At 44.4% G+C, this 23,488-nt stretch overlaps 2 protein-coding genes across 3 annotated transcripts in view; one reads left to right on the forward strand and one right to left on the reverse strand.

Moving 5' to 3' along the window:
* Positions 1-23,488, reverse strand: part of LOC115198739 (uncharacterized) — a 24,012-nt gene continuing 524 nt past the window's right edge. The window contains exons 1-5 of one of the 2 annotated variants that reach the window (XM_029760974.1): positions 14,594-15,307; positions 3,466-3,657; positions 3,044-3,200; positions 2,313-2,495; positions 1-2,142 (exon numbers count right to left, since the gene is read on the reverse strand). In XM_029760974.1, the coding sequence (XP_029616834.1) occupies positions 1,866-2,142; positions 2,313-2,495; positions 3,044-3,200; positions 3,466-3,657; positions 14,594-14,924 (1,140 nt within the window). In that variant the 5' untranslated portion in view covers positions 14,925-15,307 and the 3' untranslated portion in view covers positions 1-1,865. Of the gene's footprint in view, positions 2,143-2,312; positions 2,496-3,043; positions 3,201-3,465; positions 3,658-14,593; positions 15,308-23,488 lie in introns of those variants that run through there. The other variant, XM_029760975.1, reaches the window with a different exon arrangement.
* Positions 21,569-23,488, forward strand: part of LOC115198738 (solute carrier family 13 member 4) — a 17,642-nt gene continuing 15,722 nt past the window's right edge. The window contains exon 1 of the mRNA XM_029760973.1: positions 21,569-22,233. Within this exon, the coding sequence (XP_029616833.1) occupies positions 22,111-22,233 (123 nt within the window). The 5' untranslated portion in view covers positions 21,569-22,110. The remainder of the gene's footprint in view (positions 22,234-23,488) is intronic.

Consider the following 23,488-nt stretch of genomic DNA (forward strand, 5'->3'; position numbering starts at 1 on the left):
TTCAACTAAACAAAAATCTATTTAATCAGTTTTCAGGTAGAAACCATTTTTCGTACAAACATATTGCGGGAATAATCAGTGCAAGGATCTCGCAATTGCTATTGCCAGCCTGTCAGTAAAATCCATAAAGTGCAGGTAAGTTGGTGTGACTGTTCCAAGTCTCCTACCACCGTAGAAAAACCCACGACAAAGACTTCAACAACAGGTAAGGAGCTCTCCAAATTTTTTAGTCCAAAGCTTTAGAACAAATGGGGGAAAATAATGGGTGAACTTTGCTGAAATGCCTTCTGATATCATTAAAAGGTCCTGAAGAGTCATTCTGATTCCCATGTAAAATAGCCTTTTGAGTGACAAAAATATTACCCATTATATTATTTTGGGATATAAATACTAAACATTTTAGAAAATTACTTTTTCTCTCATGGCTAACTACCAGGAAGCTTGAAAAGACAGGCTGAGTGGACGGGGAGCTTATATTCATGAACTCGTCTTGATTGAGAGCTCTTTTAAATGCCTATGTCAAGAAACTTGGATGCAATGAGCAGTATATGCAGCAAAATCCTCTCAAGCTAATTTGGTGCACAAAGCTACTCAAACAACATTGAAATCGCATCAATGATATACATATTTTTTTTATACATCTCCCGTTTGGAATTTTTCCGGCGCTACGGTTCACATCAGCACTGAAGGATGTGTTGACATGACAACTGTATCATGGTTCTGAACGACCCGTTCCCCCTTTAGTTCCATGCTGGCTGAAGACCTAGCTAGCCAGTGACTAGCTAACACCAGTAGAGAAGTTATCTAGCTCTATAAACCACGCCCCTCTACAAGCACACTTTCTCCGATGTTGGTTACAAGGCAGTACTTATTTAAATTAGGTAAGAGAATTTCATGTTGCCATTGGTGTATTAAAACGAGAGCATTAGGGTGATGTCACCTTATCCCCTTAATAATCCTGCTTCCTGAATCCAAGTGTTTGATACCGGGGGTGGGGACCAGTAACTTTATGATCAAACTTTATCAATGTAGAAGAAACAGTCATTTTTCACACTTTGGTCATCATACTTTCATCCAAATATCATCCAAATTCATGAAAAACATGATTTTGACTGTTCATGACCTTTAAGAATAATATATTATACACCCATACATGGTATTGGGGATGATTTCTGCATTCACTTTCCTCAGATAAGTCCATTCTCTTCTTTGGTCGGTGGCGAGACTTGGTGACCACCGCCAAACAACATCTCACTGTCTTCAGTCAGTGACATCAACAAGTGAACTTCAGCTCAGTGTGTCCTGATAGGCCCGGTCTGAGGGTGACTTTGACCAATCAGAAGACTAATAGGAAGAATGCGCTTGTGAAAATGGAGGACACCACAAAAGGACCAAAAGTCTTGACAGGAGACACAGAGAGAATGGTAGAGATAGAATTCCCTTCTCTGCCGTGTAGAGATACACTAGAAACGGCAGAAAGGGCTTCCTCAGTGAGAGAAGAGGCAAGGAGTCAGAAAGTGCTGGAAAAGACCCTCTGGTCTGTCTGTCTGTCTGTCTGTCTGTCTGTCTGTCTGTCTGTCTGTCTGTCCGTCCATATCATACAGTATGTACAGTAACATGTGTCCCATCCATCTATCCTTGCAGTAGTAGAAGCATCTCACTGACAGGGGTCTGAGGACTGTTCTCAAATCACAAATAACACCTTATTCCCTATGTGTTACACTACCTTTGACCAAAACGTGTATGTTAACTGCATAGGGCTCTGCTCAAAAGTAGCACACTTATTAGGGAATATTTTGTTATTTGATCCTTCCTCCTTGACCCTTGACCTACAGAGAGGGAGAGAGAGAGGGGACAGTGACAGTTCAATGGGGCTGCGTTTGCCATGGAACTCGCTGGGGGGTGGAGTTGTGGATAGGATACTGCGGGGTAGGGTACGGGGGCATGTGGTGTGGCTGTGAGGGAGCACATCCAGAGTTGGAGGCAGAGCTGGAGGGCATGTTGTGGAGGTAGACAGGGGCTGTAGGGGCAGTCGGGGCAGTGGGGGTGGGGACTCTCTGGAGCACCACGTGGGGGTAGATGATCTGACTCTCCGCCCGGAACAGACCAGGAAGCGGGGCCTTCAGTAGGCTCTCCTGACTCCTAGAGAGAGAGAGAGAGAGAGAGAGAGAGAGAGAGAGAGAGAGACCTTAGAATCAGTGGATTCTCTACAAACCGATGTATTAGGCGTCTATAAACGGTGCATACAGTAACAGGTTCCAATTGATATTTACAACACGTTTAGGTTCATACAGTAGATCTCAGGTTCTCACTTCTGGTATCCGCGGTTGTCGAAGCCGGCCATGCCCCCCAGGTAGACCGGGCTCTCTGCAGCCAGCCGGAGGTCCGGCCGCTGGGCCAGGTGGAAGATCTTAGGAGGGGGGAACGTGTCCCAATCCCCCTCCTCTCTCTCCAGCCAGCACTCACTACGCCGAGAAGACCGCGTGTCTCTACGCCTGGAGAGAGGTGGTTATCGTCACCTCCATCAATATCACCTCATCAATATCACCTTGAAGTGTGTGTGTCTGTGTGATATCGATACGTTTTCTTATATACCAAATATGCCAGATGTTGTTGTTGTTGTGGGGGGAGGCCAGAGGGAGGTGTTCATTTTGGAAGTGGGTTGCTCTTTTGACTACTACATGGAGCAGGCACTTGCTGCCAAGTTGCTAAAATACCAGACCCTCGTGTCACGCCTGGACAGCCTTGGTTATCAGTGCAAACTTGTAGTGCTGATATTTGGGAGTCTCGGCCAGGTTGACAGCACGCGCGCTCAGACCGCAGGCCTGCATCGCACAAAGGCAAAGCGTCTAGCGAGGTACTGCTCTGTGTCAGCGGTCAAGGCGGCCTCGCTGTATGGATAAGAAGGTGCTTTCTGTATCCGTAAGTGTCGATGTATCCCGACTGTTATGCGACATGTAATTTGTGGATTCAAATAAAGCATTTCAAAATGTGCGTGTGCGCTTGCCTGCGTCTGTGAACGCGCGTGATGTGCGTACTGTACCTGCTCCTGCCGTCCCTCCTGGAGCCCCTGTCCTTCACTGTGCGTTCCTGCAGGCAGCAGATGATGAAGGAGAGAGACATGGCCAGGATGACGATGCCACTGACCACCGAGGCCAGCACGGCCACGCGCAGACCCCGGTCCTCTGGCCTCGGGATGGCTGAAGGGGAAGGCAGATCAAGGGAAAGCCAAATTACTTTCACATATCATGTCGCTTCAGATGTATTTTTTTAAAGATCTGTGATAACTGCAGGTGTGGGAGCTAGGAGTAGGGAGCTAGGAAAGAAGGGTAGGAGAAATGTGTAGCAGCTAGGAGAAGGGAGTTAGGGAAGGAGGGTATGAGCTAGGAGAAATGGGCACAGAATAGGGGAAGAGGATTGGAGCTAAAGGGCTAGCTAGGGATTGGACCAGCTGTGTTGTCTCACCCTCACAGACTGGCAGGAAGTTGTTCCACTGGGGTTTGCCTGCCCGGACGCTGCAGGAGATCTTATCACTGCCCACCAGCTGGTAGCCCTCCCTGCACCAGAAGGCCAGCACTGTACCCACTGACACCCCCGTCCCACGCTCTACATAGAACGACCCCCGCCTCGGGGGAAGCACGGACACACACAACAGACCTGGGGAGAGCGGGAGACGGACAGTGAATATGAGAATTACAAAAGCAGAACAAGAGGAGTTGAGAATATATATATATATATAATATTAATTTATTACTAATATTCATATCTAGCATAAGGTATAAACTCTCGAGAGGTGTTAAATCTAAAGCTCTCAGAGTAAATTTAACACAGTTTAATTTGCTGTTTATAGAACGAGGGCAGAGAGAGAATGAGGAAAATATACGTTTCAAGGAAAACAATGCTGGGCCTATTGTGCGCCGCCCTATCGGACTCCCAATCACGGCCGTTTGTGATACAGCCTGGAATCGAACCAGGGTCTGAAGTGACGCCTCCAGCACTGAGATGCAGTGCCTTAGACCGCTTCGCCACTCAGGAGTCCCTTAAGTATCAGAATGGGTGATTAATAATAAATGGGTCTTAGATACACCTAGAACTAAAAGCATTGTATTTGGTTCAAAACATTCTCTAAGACCTAAACCTCAACTGGAGTTGTACATAAATAGTATGGCTGTAGAGGCAAGTTCAGGAAGCTAAACTCCTAGGTATAACTTTGGATGGTCAATTACAGTATCACGGGTCAAGTCATATTGACAAATTTGTTGTGAAGATGGGGAGGAGTATATCTGGTATAAAAATATATTCTTTGTTTTTGACAAAAGAAAATCAACTGTGCTAATTGTTCAGGCTCTGGTCTTGTCCCATCTTGATTACTGTCCGGTAATATGGTCAAGTGCAGCAAAGAGAGACCTAGCAAAGCTGCAGCTGGCTCAAAACAGAGCAACAAAAAACAACAGCTCATGGCACATTAGGGACTATGAAATGACACACACAATCACACACAGGCACACTAACACACTCTAACAAGAACAATCTACACACACGTTCTTTTTTTAGTTGTATTGTTTATATATCATTGTGTTTTACATTTTGTGGGACTGTTCTTGTATATCAGTAACCAGGTTTCCATCCAAACTTTTTATGCAAGTAAAGTACGTAGTATAAGAAATGTCACGACAGGCCTGATGGAAACAGCAAATTTATCGGTAAACTTTCCAAATGTCCACAAAACAAAATACGCAAGGTGGGATCTTTTTGTGTCGGCACAATTAATTATGCGAGAAGTGGTGGTGGAAACGTCTTTATGCGCAAATATTGATATAATAGCCATCGTATCGAAGTAAACCTGGAGTCACGCGATGACATGGTGTGTGGTCCTCCCATTACGACTCGGGAAAGCATGCAGTTTATTAGGCTACAGATGACATAAGTTATGATGAACTTCACAGGGAGGTGAAAGTGCAAAGGTGATGAGCTTGATGCTCCTTTCCAATAAATATTGAGGGTCTTATTCCGGTGACACGGTGATCAATGCTTGGCTGCCGTTTGACAAATATAATCTTCTGTCCATAATAATCTCATGATGCAGTAGGCTAAACCCGCACTGTATCTGCAAACTGTTGGCTAGAGCGCATATGCCAAGACCAGAGCGGGCACATTCGCTATATAATGCAAACATTTTTTGTTACAAAACCATCCGTTTTTATTCGGGACATGGGAATTTACTTTCAAAAGTTATTTTTTTATGTGCGCTACGCCATCATCCACAACCTTTTATCCGCAACAAGTCAATTTGATGGAAACCCATCTCTTGTGGGAAAATGTGCATATTGTTTTAATATGCGGATTTTGGAATATTTACAAGAAAATCTGGCGCCAATTGGATGGAAAGCCAGCTGGTGTATCAGTGTTTTGCTACTTGTTTTATGTTTTTCTGTGGACCCCAGAAGAATAGTTGTTGTTTCGCAAAAGCAAATGGGGATCCGAATGAACCAACAAACCAATAAACAATCGATTCAGCAGAGAGCAGTACTGATGCTGAGTTGTAATGTTATGTTATTCCTGTCTTGTGATGTTATATTAGTGCTCTAAGACCCTGAAAGCACGCAGGCGGCTGTCTGCTGATTAGATATGACAGATGGGAGGATTTCTGTTCTGCAGCAGTGCAGAGAGTGGGGGGGGGGCTAAGAGAGAGAGAGAGATAGCCACGAGAGGATGAAGGATGTTGATACTACTGCACTAGGGCTTTACTCTTGCTCTCTCTTTTCCCAAACACACACACACACTGTCACGATTGTGTGGAGAGACGGACCAAGGCGCAGCGTGATTAATGTTCCACATCTTTATTTAGTGCGAACTTCCAAACAAAACAAGAAAACAATCAACGAACCGTGACATCAGCGGTGCTACATGCACTTAACTCAAAACAATATCCCACAAACACAGGTGGGAAAACGGCTACCTAAATATGATCCCCAATTAGAGGCAACGATTACCAGCTGCCTCTAATTGGGAACCATACCAAGCACACCAACATAGAAATAATAAACCTAGGACACCCCCTAGTCACACCCTGACCTACTATACCATAGAGAACCAAGGGCTCTCTATGGGCAGGGCAGGGTGCACACACACACACACACACACACACACACACACACACACACTGCATGAAAGCCAAGACAGGCACACATACAAACATGTGAATAACAATATGACAGACATGGGTGCAGTGTCCACAGCAGTTCATTTCCCATACTGAGTCTAATATAGGACTAATTCTGCATCACCATGCAGCATCTGCTTGCATATATTCATGCCCTGATACACACAAACACACAGGCACACACACACAAAATCAGGCACATACTCACATACACACCAGCCGAGCTTAGACCTGAGTCATCATAGAGTTTAATCAGGAATGCAGCCCCTAAGCCATATGCCTCCCCTCCCCACACACGCACGCACACACACGCACACACACACACACACACAGACACACACACACACACACACACACACACACGTGACACACACAGTCTATATTAGTAGGCCTACAGCGCAATGAGTTATTGGGATGTTCCCTGCGCAGCTCAGAAAATTCCACTTTAATATCTTGTGGAGTAGACTTTGGACTGCCATTAGAGTATTTATATTGTTGTGTTAGACCGCTGGGTTTGGCTACTGGGTGAATGTTGGGTCTGTCTCATTCTGATCAGCTTATCTCCAGTGGGCCGCCATTCACAGGGCTTAGCTGGCATGGCAATACTGTGGGCTGCCAGCAACCAACCTGGCAACCTGACTCTCACAACATAACAACTGCCCCTTTCTTCTCTCTTCTTGATGTTCCCTCTATCCCTCTCTCTTTGTCCGCCTCAGGGTCCTCACAGATAGGCGCTCAGAATAGTGCCTGATTAAATAAAGATTAGGCCCACCATTAAAGATTCATCCACACACAAAAACACTCACATTCTCTCGCACGCACACACACACGGCCACACGCACACACACACACAAACTCACTCTCCGCTCGGAGCTGCTTCACTACTGACCACACAGTACACTCCCTGAGTTGCCCTGCAGCAAGGCAGAGAAGGCTGTTGGACCACCTGGCATGTGACACACCCCAGAGGCCACGACAACCTCTATAATCTAGATATGATCCCTTCTGTACCATTGCATCATCCCTCCATCTGAATTAGTGTTGCAAAATTCCGGTAACTTTCGTAAAATGCCAGGTTTTCCAGAAATCCTGGTCGGAAGATTCCCTAAACAGAGGTGAATAAGCAGTAAATCCAGGATCCTTCAAAAAGGTTTTCTGGATTTTGGGGAAAGTTACCGGGATTTCCCACATAAAAAATTACTATAATATACTATGGTATAAATACTATAGTATTTATTGTAGTGTTTTTACAGACTATAGTATTTACTGTAGTGTTTTTGCAGACATTACTGTAGTATTTTTTTATGCTGCTTCGGCAAAAGCTAATGGGCATCCGAATGAACCAATGAACAAATAAACCAATAGACAAGCGATCCAGCAGAGAGCAGTACTGATGCTGATGCCGAGTTGTAATGTTACGATATTTCTGTGTTGTGATGTTTGTTTTGTGGATAATACAGCAGTATTTACTGTAGTATTCTATTAGAATGCTACAACATGCTATAGTAAGTATTACACATGATCGAGGGATACTACAGTGTGCAAGTACTTTAGTATTCTATAGTAAACTGTCATATTTTTTTCATGCGGGTTCACAACCCTAAAGCTGAGTAACCCCTATTGACCCTCTAATACATGCAGGGATGGAGGCTGAACCACCTGATTAGCCTGGTGATCTATTGTCTTTTGTTTCGGACGGTCAGCCTTCCGCTAAACAAACTGCCCTCTTGTTTATTTTTGTATTCTCTCTCTCTTTTTCTCACTCCTCTATCTCTCTTATTTCTCTGTCTGTCTGTCTGTCTGTCTGTCTGTCTGTCTGTCTGTCTGTCTGTCTGTCTGTCTGTCTGTCTGTCTGTCTGTCTGTCTGTCTGTCTGTCTGTCTGTCTGTCTGTCTGTCTGTCTGTCTGTCTGTCTGTCATGTCTCTCTGTAGTTAACCTTCCAACTCCCACACTGACCGACGTCATAGGCTGACTGTGCTCTCTCTCTCTCTCTCTCTCTCGCTCCCTCTCTCTTTCTCTCATCCCTCTCTCCATCAGAGCGTGATGTAGCAGCAGTCTATTCCTGTGGTCTCTCTCTCACTACTCTCTGACACGGCCAATGATCTAATCCCCTTAACACTCCCTGTACCGTGAGAGGGGTGAGGCAGGGATAGAGGAATGACAGGGATGAGTGGAAACAAGGTCCTGCCCTCCTTCACTGAAGAACTCTCTATTTCTCAAAGTCCTCGCCGAGTTTTAGAGAGCCCTTGACGTGTGTATCTCGTTCTCACTCTCGCTCTCTCTCTCTCTCTCTCTCTCTCTCTGTTATTTTAAGAACGAATGGAGGGATGAGAGGAGAGACGGTGTTCCGGTTGCTGCACTTTCCCTCTAACTTTTCCCTCTGACAATAACCGACGATAACTTTATCTCGAGAACTATATTTGTTTTCTCTCTCCCTTCCTCACTCCAACGTTACCTCTCTCTCTCTCTGTTAAGGGGTGGACCTGGGCCTTGTGAGGTTGGAAGTATCAGTTAAACATAGCTCAGGTCTTCTGGTCATGCAGTGAACAGTAATAATAGGTCTGGTTGTGTTCCAGCGGAGGATGCTGAACAGACTGACAGCAGCTAGAGCTCCCCAGTTAGAATGTCTGCATTGTTTTAGCCGTGGAACATGGATCAGTAGAGTCAGTTCTATTAACCCTCTGTCCATTAACCCTCTGGGCGGAACTACACGCTAATGTACAGTATTTTGTAACAAGATACTTTCGAGAGCTTTGTATTTTCAAAATACTTTTCTATAAGAATAATTTAAGCGGTTTACAATTTTGGGGCCCCTTTTCATCCTGCCAGTGGTGTAAAAAGTACCCAATTGTCATACTTGAGTAAAAGTAAAGATACCTTAATAGAAAATGACTCAAGAGGAAGTCACCCAGTAAAACACTACTTGAGTATTTGGTTTTTAAATATACTTCAGTATCGAAAGTAAATTTAATTGCTCAAATATACTTAAGTGGCAAAGTAAAAGTAAAAGTATAAATCATTGCAAAGTTCTTATATTATGCAAACTAGACGGTAACATTTTCTTTAAGGATAGCCAGGGGCACACTCCAACACTCGGGCAATAAAAAAAAAAAGCATATGTGTTTAGCGAGTATACCAGATCAGAGTATACCAGATCAGAGTATACCAGATCAGAGTATACCAGATCAGAGGCAGTAGGGATCACCTGGGATGTTCTCTTGATAAGTGAGTGAATTGGACCATTTTCCTGTCCTGCTAAGCATTCAAAATTGAACTAGTACTTTTGGGTGTCAGGGAAAATGTATGGAGTAATAAGTACATTATTGTCTTTAGGAATGTAGTGAAGTAAAAGTAAAAGTTGTCAAAAATATAAATACACTACCGGTCCAAAGTTTTAGAACACCTACTCTTTCAAGGGTTTTTCTTTATTTTTACTATTTTCTACATTGTAGAATAATAGTGTAGACATCAAAACTTTAAATTACACATATGGAATCATGTAGTAACCAAAAAAGGGTTAAACTAGTCAAAATATATTTCATATTTGAGATTCTTCAAATAGCCATCCTTTGCCTTGATGACCGCTTTGCACACGCTTGGCATTCTCTCAACCAGCTTCATGAGGTAGTCACCTGGAATGCATTTCAATTAACAGGTGTGCCTTGTTGATAGTTAATTTGTGGGATTTCTTTCCTTCTTAATTAATGCATTTGAGCCAATCAGTTGTGTTGTGACAAGGTAAGGGGGTGGTATACAGAAGATAGCCCTATTTGGTAACAGACCAAGTCCATATTATGACAAGAACATTTCAAATAAGGAAAGAGAAATGACAGCCCATCATTACTTTAACACATGATTGTCAGTTAATGAGTATAATTTCAAGAACTTCAAGTGCAGTCGCAAAAACCATCAAGCGCTATGATGAAACTGGCTCTCATGAGGACCACCACAGAAATGGAATACCCAGAGTTACCTCTGCTGCAGAGGATAAGTTCATTAGAGTTACCAGCCTCAGGAATTGCAGCCCAAATAAATGCTTCACAGATTTCAAGTAACAGACACATCTCACCATCAACTGTTCAGAAGAGACTTTGTGAATCAGGCCTTCATGGTCGAATTGCTGCAAAGAAACCACTACTAAAGGACACCAATAATAAGAAGAGACTTGCTTGGGCCAAGAAACACGAGCAATGGACATTAGACCGGTGGAGTCCAATTTGGAGATTTTTGGTTTCAACCGCTGTGTCTTTGTGAGACATGGTGTGGGTGAACGGATGATCTCTGCATGTGTATTTCCCACCTTAAAGCATGGAGGAGTAGGTGTTATGGTGTGGGGGTGCTTTGCTGGTGACACTGTCTGTGATTTATTTACAATTCACACTTAACCAGCATGGCTACCACAGCATTCTGCAGCGATAAGCCATCCCATCTGGTTTGGGCTTAGTGGGACTATCATTTGTTTTTCAACAGGACAATGACCCAACACACCTTCAGGCTGTGTAAGGGCTATTTGGCCAAGAAGGAGAGTGATGGAGTGCTGCATCAGATGACCTGGCCTCCACAATCCCCCAACCTCAACCAAATTTAGATGGTTTGGGATTAGTCGGACAACAGAGTGAAGGAAAAGCAGCAAACAAGTGCTCAGCATATGTGGGAACTCCTTCAAGACTGTTGGAAAAGCATTCCAGGTGACTACCTCATGAAGCTGGTTGAAAGAATGCCAAGAGTGTGCAAAGCTGACATCAAGGCAGACACTCTTATCACACCATAACACCACAGTACCCTCAAATCTCATCACTAAACTAAGGATCCTGGGACTAAACACCTCCCACTGCAACTGGATCCTGGACATCCTGACAGGCCGCCCTCAGGTGGTGAGGGTAGGTAGCAACACATCTGCCACGCTGATCCTCAACACTGGAGCTCCCCAGGGGTGCGTGCTCAGTCCCCTCCTGTACTCCCTGTTCACCCATGACTGCATGGCCAGGCACGACTCCAACACCATCATTAAGTTTGCAGACGACACAACAGTGATCACCGACAACGACGAGACAGCCTTTAGGGAGGAAGTCAGAGAATTGGCCGGGTGGTGCCAGAATAACAACCTATCCCTCAATGTAACCAAGACTAAGGAGATTATTGTGGACTACAGGAAAAGGAGGACTGAGCACGCCCCCATTCTCATCGACGAGGCTGTAGTGGAGCAGGTTGAGAGCTTCAAGTTCCTTGGTGTCCATATCAACAACAAACTAGAATTGTCCAAACACACCAAGACAGTCGTGAAGAGGGCACGACAAAGCCTATTCCTCCTCAGGAAACGAAACAGATTTGGTATGGGTCCTGAGATCCTCAAAAGGTTCTACAGCTGCAACATCGAGAGTATCCTGACTGGTTGCATCACTGCCTGGTACGGCAACTGCTCGGCCTCTGACCACAAGGCACTACAGAGGGTAGTGCGTACGGTCCAGTACATCACTGGGGCTAAGCTTCCTGCCATCCAGGACCTCTACACCAGGTGGTGTCAGAGGAAGGCCCTAAAAATTGTCAAAGACCCCAGCCACCCCAGTCATAGACTGTTCTCTCTACTACCGCATGGCAAGCGGTACCGGAGTGCCAAGTCTAGGACAAAAAGGCTTCACAACAGTTTTTACCCCCAAGCCATAAGACTCCTGAACAGGTAATCAAATGGCTACCCGGACTATTTGCATTGTGTGCCCCCCCCCCCCCCAACCCCTCTTTTTACACTGCTGCTACTCTCTGTTTATCATATATGCATGGTCACTTTAACTATACATTCATGTACATACTACCTCAATTGGGCCGACCAACCAGTGCTCCTGCGCAGTGGCTAACCGGGCTATTTGCATTGTGTCCCACTCACCACCTGCCAACCCCTCTTTTACACTACTGCTACTCTCTGTTCATCATATATGCATAGCCACTTTAACCATATCTACATGTACATACTACCTCAATAAGCCTAACTAACTGGTGTCTGTATGTAGCCTCACTACTTTTATAGCCTTGCTACTACTGTATATAGCCTGTCTTTTTACTGTTGTTTTATTTCTTTACCTACCTATTGTTCACCTAACACCTTTTTTTGCACTATTGGTTAGAGCCTGTAAGTAAGCATTTCACTGTTGTATTCAGCGCACGTGACAAATAAACTTTGATTTGATTTGATCAGACTCCTGATACCAATGCAGGGTGCAGTGGTGTAAAATACTTAAGTACAAATACTTTAAAGTACTACTAAGTAGTTTTTGGGGGGTATCTGTACTTTACTTTACTTTACTACACTAATGGTAAAAATATGTGGCTATTTGAAGAATATTTTGATATGTTTAACACTTTTTTGGTTACTACATGTTTCCATATGTGTTATTTAATAGTTTTGATGTCTTCACTATTATTCTACAATGTAGAAAATAGTAAAAATAAAGCGAAACCCTTGAATGAGTAGGTGTTCTAAAACTTTTGACCATTAGTGAAGTAAAGTACAGATACCCCCAAAAAACGACTTAATAGTACTTTAAAGTATTTGTACTTAAGTATTTTACACCACTGCACCCTGTATTGGTATCAGGGGTCTGATGATGCTATGGTGTGATAAGAGTTTCTACTAAATGAACTAAATATAAATGTAAGGAAAAATTGCAAAGCATGCTGAGTATTATTCTAATGAGCTCCGCCGCAAAACAAGGCCCGTGTGCTTTGCAGTTCATTTCGGTATTTACCACATATCACATTAAGTAAAACGTTTCTGTAACCGTTACTGAGAATGTTCTTGCTGTTTCTCCTGGCTACTTGCAAATGTACTTTGTATTTTGAAATACATGTCACAACTACTGCCGAGGGTAGTTCCTCTCCCTGTTCGGGTGGCGCTCGGCGGTTGTCGTCACCGGCCAACTAGCTGCCATCGATCCCCTTTTCGTTTTTCTGTTAGTCATGTCTTTATTAGTTGCACCTGTGTTCTATTAGGTAATTAGTGGTGTTATTTAAGCCCGCCTCTCCACCTGTTCTGTGTGCGGGCTTGTTACGTGTTTTCACTGTGTATCGTGTTGTGTATCGTGTTGTGTATCGTGTTGTGTATCGTGTTGTTGGACTTTGGGTTTGTTACGTTGTGTTTGGGCATTTTTCCTCTTTTGTGGTACTTATTAAATATATATGGTACCAAACATTTTTCTGCCTCCTACGCCTGACTCCACACCCACGACGTCCAAGCGTTACAATACATGTATTTTTATTTTAAAATAGTATACTTGACAAAATACAAGTATTTTGTAGTTCATTTTGATAGTTGATCTTTATGGTAAATTGTAATTGTGTTTTGTAATTTTTGCCCATCCCTGTGCCACAACTGCATTATACAATGCCCTGCTAGCAAAACAACTAATGGAATGGAAAAGGGAGATAAAGTAGGGAGATAAAACTACAAATCTATCACTTTCATTGACCCCCTAATGGCAATAACAATATGCCGTTTACAGAGTGTACTGGTAGGGACCAGGGCAGTCTAGTCACAGGGGAGCTGATCAGGATTCTGCCCAGAAAGAGTGTGATCTATCAGGCATGGAGAGGAGAGGGCTAAGGGGAAGTGTGCTGTTGACCAGCGGGATTTCAATATCAAATATTTATTCCCAATGGGAGAGAGAGAGAGCGAGAGAGAGCTGCTGTTATGAAACCAAACTGTTTTTTTTAAACCTTTAAGGAGATTTGCATCGTTGTGGTTAGTGTGTGTCCATTGCTGTATGTGTGTATGCACGTGTTTATGCCATGCACGTGCGGGTGGTGGTGGGACTGTGTAATAGTGTGTGTGTGTGTGTGTGTGTGTGTGTGTGTGTGTGTGTGTGTGTGTGTGTGTGTGTGTGTGTGTGTGTGTGTGTGTGTGTGTGTGTGTGTGTGTGTGTGTGTGTGTGTGTGTGTGTGTGTGAGACAGAGAGAGAGAGAGAGAGAGAGAGAGAGAGAATGGCATGCTCCACTAACTGCTAACTCATTCAAACAGCAGCACCATAATGGCATCTTGATGATTTCTCTTTAGGCAGTGCAGCTGAACCGTGGACATAATGAGACATCACAACCACAGCATCTGAAGCCACGAACACCCCAGGCTCTAATTAGGAAGTTCTGAGTCTGAACTGCTTCACACTGGATTCTAATAAAGTTAAGACAAGTCAATAACACTTGCACACTACTCAACTCTCATATGATGGCTGATACCGCCATTCTGTGTACAGATAGGCGAACCTTCACAGACGTACACATGTGGACAAACAAGCAGGCACTCAGGCCTACTTACACTACAGTTGCACTTGCACCTGCAAGCATAAACACTGTAGTACTTTACACCACAAACACAACACAAGTTTGTATGTAGTATTAGTTTGTAGCAGTATTAGACATCAGTCCAGGAGAACTCGGACTCACCTGTGTGGTTGCTGGTAGCTGCCTGTGACTCTAACTCTGTTGGGGACTCAGTCTGTAGCTCAGGCTGTGTCTGTAGCTCTGTCTGTGTCTGTGCCACAGTCTGTGCCTCTGTCCGTAGCTCTGGCTGGGTCTGAAACTTTGCAAGTGTCTGTGCCTCTGTCTGATGGTCTGGCTGTGTCCTTACTTCAGTCTGTGTCTCTGTAGAAATGGGAGGATCAGAGGTGGTCTCTTGGAGGAGGGGGCTGACCGACGAGCATGTAACCAGGGCCAGTGCACACGCCAGGGGCCACATCAGGGCCCACCCACACAGGGGCCTCCCTCCTCTAGACATGGGGACAGGCAGGAGAGGAAGATACCAAGATGTCCTCAGTAGCACTAGATGTCCTTTCTCCGTCACTCTCTCATGGCCAGATGACACTCACAGCTGGTCCCTTACCGTCCCGCCACTTGAGGTCTCCCAGCAAAAGCTGCAGAAACACAGTGTTCTTCAAAATCACTTTCTCTCGCAGTGTCCTGTCCTCTTCCCAGTCCTTGTCTCGTCTCTTCACTCCCTCAGTGGAGACAAAGACGTCTGTGTGTTGTCCATGTCGCTGGTGCGCTGTGGTTCGTAGCCCCTCTGTAATCCGCCTGTCCCTGCAATCTCTGCTCCCTGCTTTGCTCTCTGTTTCCTGATTTTCTCTCTCTCTCTTTCTCCCTCTACTCCCACTCTCTCTTTACTCTTTACTCTCTGCCTCTGTCCCTTCTCTCTATGCCATCCTCTCTGCTTTCCCTCTCTCTCTGCTCCCTGTGATCCCCTGTTCTGACGGCAGCTCTTGCGTAACGTAACCCGCTGTGGAGTGGTAATTCATGCACTCTTAAATCCTGATATTCCTGGTCACTGCTCCCCCCTCCCTCTCTCTTCCCCCCTATCCTCCCACCCTCTCTCTCTTTGTCCCAGGGCTGAGTGAGTGAGTGAGAGAGAGAGAGAGATAGAGAGAGAGAGAGAGAGAGAGAGAGAGAGAGAGAGAGAGAGAGAGAGAGAGAGAACGAACAGATCATGTTTCAAAGGTAAGTGGATCCATGCAAAAAAAAAGAACAGTTTGCAGTATTGAGAAAACTGCATAAGCAGCCAACAGCATCGGCCAGCATCACCTCTGGGACAAAGCACAGAACAGGACACTGAGCGCTGCAGTATGCTCATTACATCGATAATGATATGAAAATGATACTGTGCTGTTTCAAGTAAGAACACACTGTTAAGGTGCAAAGCCACAATTCCCATCTATAACGAATCCTAGGGAGATGGGTTAGGATGAAACTCTTCTTTCAAGGACTCGATCATGGACACTCTTATTGACAGTTGTGGCTGCTTTGTGTGAAGTATTGTTGTCTCTACCTTCTTGTCCTTTGTGCTGTTGTCTGTGCCCAATAATGTTTGTACCATGTTTTTGTGCTGCTACCATGTTGTGTTGCTACCATGTTGTTGTTATGTTGTGTTGCTACCATGCTGTGTTGTCATGTGTTGCTGCCTTGCTATGTTGTTGTCTTAGGTCTCTCTTTATGTAGTGTTGTCTCTCTTGTTGTGATGTGTGTTTTGTCCTGCTTTTATATTTGATTTATTTTTTATTTTTAATCCCAGGCCCCTGTCCCCACAGGAAGCCTTTTGCCTTTTGGTAGGCCGTCATTGTAAATAATAATTTGTTCTTAACTGACTTACCTAGTTAACTAAAGGTTAAATAAAAAAAAATATCTCTCCTGCAGTACTTTCTGGTCACCAACGGCGCTGGATTGGCACGAAAACTCTATTTTAGATCACGGCCTCTATTATTCAACAGTCATCCGCATGGCTTCCTGACTTGTCCAGGCTGCAATCTCTGACCTGATTCAACTGGCACTTTAACAACCACGGTGAAAAATATTCACAAATATCACCAATCAAATGTGTTATGTTAAATTCAATGGTCTTGTTGGGCTCACTGAAACTATCGTGTCTTTAGATAACCGTGCAGTGGTCTTGTTGTGGGGTCACTGAAACTGAAACTATCTTGTTGGGAGTCACTGAAACTATCATGACTTTAAATAAGTTGCAGTGGTCTTGTTGGGAGTCACTGAAACTATCATGACTTTAGATAAACATATACCGAAGCCATCTGAAACGGCCCAAAAACTCCTAGCTCGAATCATAATGTTCTGCTTCATGTTGGATTCAAATAAAGTTGAAAACATAACATTGCACATAACACAACAACAACAAACAACGAAGCAGCGTCTTCGTCATAATCCCAAGGTGAAACGTCTTCACGGAGACAGAGAGGAAGAAGATGATAAGATACAAGGCTATGTGACACAGCAACATCGTTCTTCACAGCCCTCTGTCTCTGGTGGATATGCATCACACTTCGGTGCAAGGGTACAGAGTACATAAGAGCACAGACGAGTACAGAACAGAAGAGCACTACAGCACGCAGCTAAAGCCACTAACAGGATGTGCTCTGCAGGAGATAACTGAGGAGCAGGTCACTCAGGGCAGATGAGCTTTGCACCTTCAGGTCAAGGGAAACCACAGCCACACCGTAAACGCATCGTGAACAGAGGGAGAGAGATACACATAGAGAGAGAGATACACAGAAAGGGAGAGATACACAGAGAGAGAGAGAGAGAGAGAGATGCACACGTAGACTGTTCATAGACTACCACAACATCACATTTTACCAGATCTTATCAACATGGCGGATGCTACAGTCGTTTCTCTGAGAACAATAATAACCATAGAGATGTTTTACTACTGTACATAACCACAGTTACAGTAACCTAACTATGCTAGCTGGGCCATGTGAAAGGCTCTAAAGGGCTGTGACAGGGAGGCAGCAGGCAGCAGCTTTAGGGAGAAGGATTTAAGGCCTCCTGGGGCTGAAAGGCTACAGTAGATATAGTAGTGGATTTGATTCTCAGGCTCATTCCTGCCGTGCTGTGGTTCTGCCCCCCTTGGGCCTGTCTCATCCCCTCATGTGAACTTGTGTGTGTGTGTGTGTGTGTGTGTGTGTGTGTGTGTGTGTGTGTGTGTGTGTGTGTGTGTGTGTGTGTGTGCGCATGTGGAAATCCCCAAAAAGTCCCCACAAGGATAGTAAAACAAGGAAAAGGCCATTTTAAGGCTATTTTAAGCTTAGGGGTTGAGTTTAAGGTTGTTACAATTAGGGTTAGGGTTAGAATTAGGGTTAGAAATTTAGGGTTAGGAGTAAGGGTTAGGGGTTAAGGTTAGGTTTAGGATTATGGTTAGGGTAAGGGTTAGGTTTAAGGAAAACACATTTTTTGAATGGAAATACATTTTAGGTCCCCACAAGGACAGTAAAACATATGGTGTGTGTGTGTGTGTGTGTGTGTGTGTGTGTGTGTGTGTGTGTGTGTGTGTGTGTGTGTGTGTGTGTGTGTGTGTGTGCGTGCGTGCGTGCGTGCGTGTGTGTGTGTGTGTACACGTGAGTGTAGTAATCTCTAGCACCCAGGGCATAGATCAGAGATGGAGCAGAGCTTGGCTGATGAACAGCAGGGTCTGGCAGGCTCTCTCTGGAGGGGAGCTGTCCTGATCTGACCATCACTGGTACTGCTGTTCCCTCTCTGCACTTCCCTGCATCCCTCTCTCCTTTCTCTTTCTCTCGTTTTGTCGTTCCTTCATTCTCTCATTCTGTCTCTGTTTCTCTCTCGCATGCGTGCACACACACACACACACACACGCGCGCACACACACACACACACACACACACACATTACAGCATACAGATGGGACCATAACACCTACAGTATTTCTAGAGCACTGTAACGGAGCTTTAGGACCTGATTAGAATGGAAGAGTGACCACCGATGGCCCACTAACACAAGTGCTAGTATTATGCTTTCCCATGGTAGGATACTCCACCTATAGTACTGGCTTATGGTGTCTCTGCACTGAGAAGCTTGGTGGCTATATGGAGCAATGTACTGCAGAGTACTCTGCTTGACTGGATACTAGAGAATACTGTGCTATAAGGCCTACTGGGCAGTGAAGCACCAGAGAGTATTTTGATGAATTGGTTGAGACAACTATAGAACTAGAAGTCATTCTATCTGGTTACTAATTCTATAGTGTGCTCAGACAGTCCACTGTGGAGTACTCTTATCTTCAGTCACTGAGTCTCCAAGTGTGCTAGGCATCTATAGCCTCTCACGCACATAGCTGAGGAACCGGAATACCTGGCACAGCACAATTTACAGATGTAGGATCTTAAATGAATCACTCTTTCATGGATGACAATTTCTCTGCACCGCAGGAAATGCTTCGTGTTTTCCATAAATTCCCTGAAAACCAAAACTAACACACGGTTATTTTAACAGTATTGCACTTTTCATGTAGCTTACTTTTGGCCAGCTAATAGCCCAACCACCGATCAAGCAACAATGTGGGCTAAACGTTCAAATCCTGTTGCTGCAGGATTCTTTTGTTGAGACAATATCGGTCAAATTAAGATCCTACATCTGTACCTCACCACCAGACCATATGTATGGCTCTGTACCAGACTAACCACACACCCACCTTTGACACAGTTTCAGTGAGCTGGGAGCTATGGTACTAATGAGTCGTTTAACCTGACTCTTACCCCTGGGTTTTACCCTGACATAGAACCAACCAGTCCCAGACCTAATCTGATGATCGGCCCCAAACCAGTCAATCCAACCCGCCTTTTTCTAGTGTTACTTGTCCATACTAGAAGGCAATGATCTCCTGATCCGCACCACAACAACAAGAAAAGAAAACACACGCTTGCAAACGCACATATACACATTGTTCAGCAGTGACTGGGAAATCTGTGTTTGGGCTTTGAGCACCATTGACTAAGTTGATCCCTGTTAAGATGTAAAGAGGGTTAGGAGGAATTAGGCAACATTGATTGGGTTATACAACACCTGGCCTAGTATCCTCTCTGCTCACACACACACACACACACACACACACACACACACACACACACACACACACACAAATGCATATACATACATATGCATGCATGACTGTACACACATTGACACACACACATTGACACACACACACACACATCAGACACACACACACACACACACACATTATATCAGACAAGACAGATCAAGGGCCAGTGGATCTATACAGGCTAATGTCCATTTGGCCTGCCTCATAGATATCAGTGTAGACCGCTGTAGTATCACTTCCTGTTGTGTAAGAATGGCATAGGGCTGTGATAAAGCTGTGATAAGGCTGTGATGAGACTGCGATGAGGCTGTGATAAGGCTGTGATGAGACTGCGATGAGGCTGTGATGAGGCTGTGATAAGGCTGTGATGAGACTGTGATAAAGCTGTGATAAGGCTGTGATGAGACTGTGATAAGGCTGTGATAAGGCTGTGATGAGGCTGCGATAAGGCTGCTCTGCACATTACCTTTGTTTGACTATCTGTGTGGATCAACGAGGTCACTGTACTGTAACCATCGCCTTCCGCTCTCACTCTCTCACTTTTCCTGTGTTGGCATGCAATGAACAGGCACTGTATACACAGCCAACGCAAAAGACTTTCAGACGCAAGTCATCGGTAAACCTCTCTCTGTCACGCAAAGGTGTTTCGTGACGATTAAGTGTCTGGTATTTCAATTATAAATTGGAGAGAATGAAAGCATATTATAAAATGGGTTTGGATATTAGGAACGCTATTCACCAGGAAAGCTGGAGGAACTGACTGAAACGGTTTTGTTGTTTGCTCGGATTACGCTGATTATGAGTTAGAAGTCTGTCATGTGACATTAGTTAGCCGCTCAGCAAAGTTTAAAATGTACTTATTTATGTAGCTTTCATGTTAAACCCTTAAATGACCATGACATAGCCTATATTTAGCTATTTTATAACTTTTTAAACAGCCAGGCTATTCAGCTGCATAATGATGAGAAATGTGACAGCTTGCTGAACAGAACAGAGGGAAGCTTTGTAGGAATAGATAAGGGAAGATGGACCGGTAAAGATGGCGTAGCTCTTCAGTTCCACAGCCCTCCACTCAAATGTGGGAAGTTCGATTTAGGACTTACTGTACAGACAAATTCCACCTGAGGGCAGGCTCGGACTGCGCTTCACTCTGACTAGTGGGGTGTCAGTCCATGGAGTCTAGGGACCAAAGACACACTATGTATGGATCAAAACTGGCATGGACCAAAATTGGTGCATATGGAACAATGAGCTATTACATTAAATAATATGTTAATACCAGCACTTTACATTTTAGTCATTTAGCAGATGCTCTTATCCAGAGCGACTTACAGTAGTGAATGCATACATTTCATACCATACATTTTTTTGTACTGGCCCCCCGTGGGACTCGAACCCACAACCCTGGCGTTGCAAATACCATGCTCTACCAACTGAGCCAATTTATATAGCACTCAAAACTATTTTTTTTTTTTACAAATCAAATCGAATTGAATACAGAATGTACAAGTGGGTAGGGGTAAAAGTGACTAGGCAATCAGGATATATAATAAACAGAGTAGCAGCAGCGTGTGTGAAAGTGTGTTAATGTTAGTGTTTGTGGCGTCAATATGCATGCGTGTGTGTGTGTGTGTGTGTGTGTGTGTGTGTGTGTGTGTGTGTGTGTGTGTGTGTGTGTGTGTTGGAGTGTCAGTGTAGTATGCGTGAGTGTGTGGGTAGAGTCTAGTGAGCATGCATAGCGCCAGTGGAAGTGAGTCAGTGCGAAACAATTAAGATAAATAAATAATAAAGCGGGCAAATGTTATATCATAAGATCAGTTATTGGGAACTTGATTACTATTGGTACATGACCGCAATATTATTACACATTCCACGCACACCATGCTGCAAACTCATGACAAGTAATTACTAAAAGCTGATTGGTTTAGAGACCAGTGAGGCGGAGTGAAGGACGAGGTTGAGGAAATTAGCATTCTGGAGGGTCATAAATGTGACAAGTTAGGAAAAGTCATGGTGCTGAGAACCTCTTTATATAGACATTTATTGCACTCACAGTAGCCTATATACAGTTGTGCCGCTTGGTCTATCTCAAACATCAGCATTTTACAACATTTTATTGAACCTTTATTTGAGCAGGGAGTCCCATTGAGACCAAGGTTTCCTTTGCAGGGGAGCCCTGAAAAAGAGACCTTATCTGGTATTCAGATAAGAATAAGTAGACAGCATTGAAAAAGAAGTCAGGAAACTATTTGTTTCACTTTTAGACCTTCTAGCTGAACTCAGAGGTGGGGGTTGCCTGCAGGTCAAGTACGGCGGTGAGATTGTCCAAAGAGCAGTTATTTCAGACGGAGGTCTGTGCGCTGTAGACCGCAGTGCATAGCCACCAGAACTAAACAAGCAGAACCTGCAAATTGAAACTCAAATTTTCACTCCAGAAGGAGACATTTAAAGGGACTTTTCTTTTACTCTCATTAAGACTTCATGTCACGCAAAATAACCAGATAAAAGGGACCAACAAGCCAGCTTCTCTGCGTTGAGACCGAACCGAGGCGAGCAGTCCCCGATGAGGCTGGAGGCCGCCGCAAGGATGGACCTTATCAAGAAGCTATGGAGAGCACGCAAGCTGATCCTGGTGGTGCTGATCCCGCTGTCGCTGCTGCCGCTGCCCCTCATCCACCCCACCAGCGTGAGTACGCGACTTCATCATACCATGTCACTAGCATGACTAATATTGCGCATGGGTAGGCTGTCTGCATTGTTCTTCCGAGTTAGCCTAAAGTATATGAGGCAGAATAAAATAGGGGATGGGAACAGCTGTCAGTGTCTTTATGATTATATTTAGCAATAATACATAACCACAGTATAAATATTCCAACATATTCCAATAATGCTTTGCTAATGGGGACTTGTTTTACGCATTTTGTTATGCACTTGGCGTCTGTGCGTAAAGTGCACCATTCCGCGTGTTTTCACTTCACAGTAGGGTGCATTGTTGTACAGCGGTTGGCACCACAGGCGACAGGGAGAAAGTGAATATGTGCCAAGCAGTTAGGTTATATAACTCAGCTCAGCTATGTGGGGAAGGATCTGGTTGTTCTGTTTGTGTAGAACCACCTGCGGTTCCAGAATGCCCTCTCTCACCAATTACAGAATTTGTCAAGTTCAGAGAGGGACAGAACAATGGAGCATGTGGCCAGCTGCAGCTACAGAACCCGCCATGCTCTGTTCTCCTGTGTCAGCCTGAGAGAATTGTACTAATGTGCCTCTCTGGGTTCAAACCCAGGTTTCTTACTCCGGGACTGTGTTAGCCCACTGAACTAAAGCCTAGTCTTCAGGGTTCTTATTCATTATGATCTAAATCGCTAAACTGATCCTAGATCAGCACTCCCTAGTCTGAGACGCTTTAGGGATCCTCCTTATCTCTGATAGCAGGACGAACTCAGCTCCTTGGGGATTGAGTCAGGAGCCATAATGTCTGTCCAATGAGCAGATTAACTGACCTATCTGTGTTCAGAGATGATCAGTAGAGCTCACACGAGGAAATGCAAACCAGTGTTTCCATTTAATCATCATTGTTTCTCTAGAGGAAGATAAGGGGAATTGAACTGATGAGTGAATCCATTCTTACAGTAATCATCTGAAAATCGCACCGTCAACACTGATGAACGGTTATCCAGACGAATTGTCTTTATAAAAGCATTTGGCCTTTATGAAGAGATAACATGAATGCCTGAAAGCCAGTTTCTTTAATTGATCACATCACACACACTTAAGGGTCATGTTGAGTAATGGTCTGAAAGGTGAAGTGAACTTTCCTCCAAATTCTCACTCTAAGAACTCACATGACCATGCTACCTCCAGATGTGGATAGAAACTGTCTGCTGAGTCACCTTTGACCTCTTGACAAGTGCTTGCTCATTGCAGTGAAATATCATACAGTC

The sequence above is a fragment of the Salmo trutta genome, chromosome 8, assembly GCF_901001165.1.
Source record: "Salmo trutta chromosome 8, fSalTru1.1, whole genome shotgun sequence".
NCBI lineage: Eukaryota > Metazoa > Chordata > Actinopteri > Salmoniformes > Salmonidae > Salmo > Salmo trutta.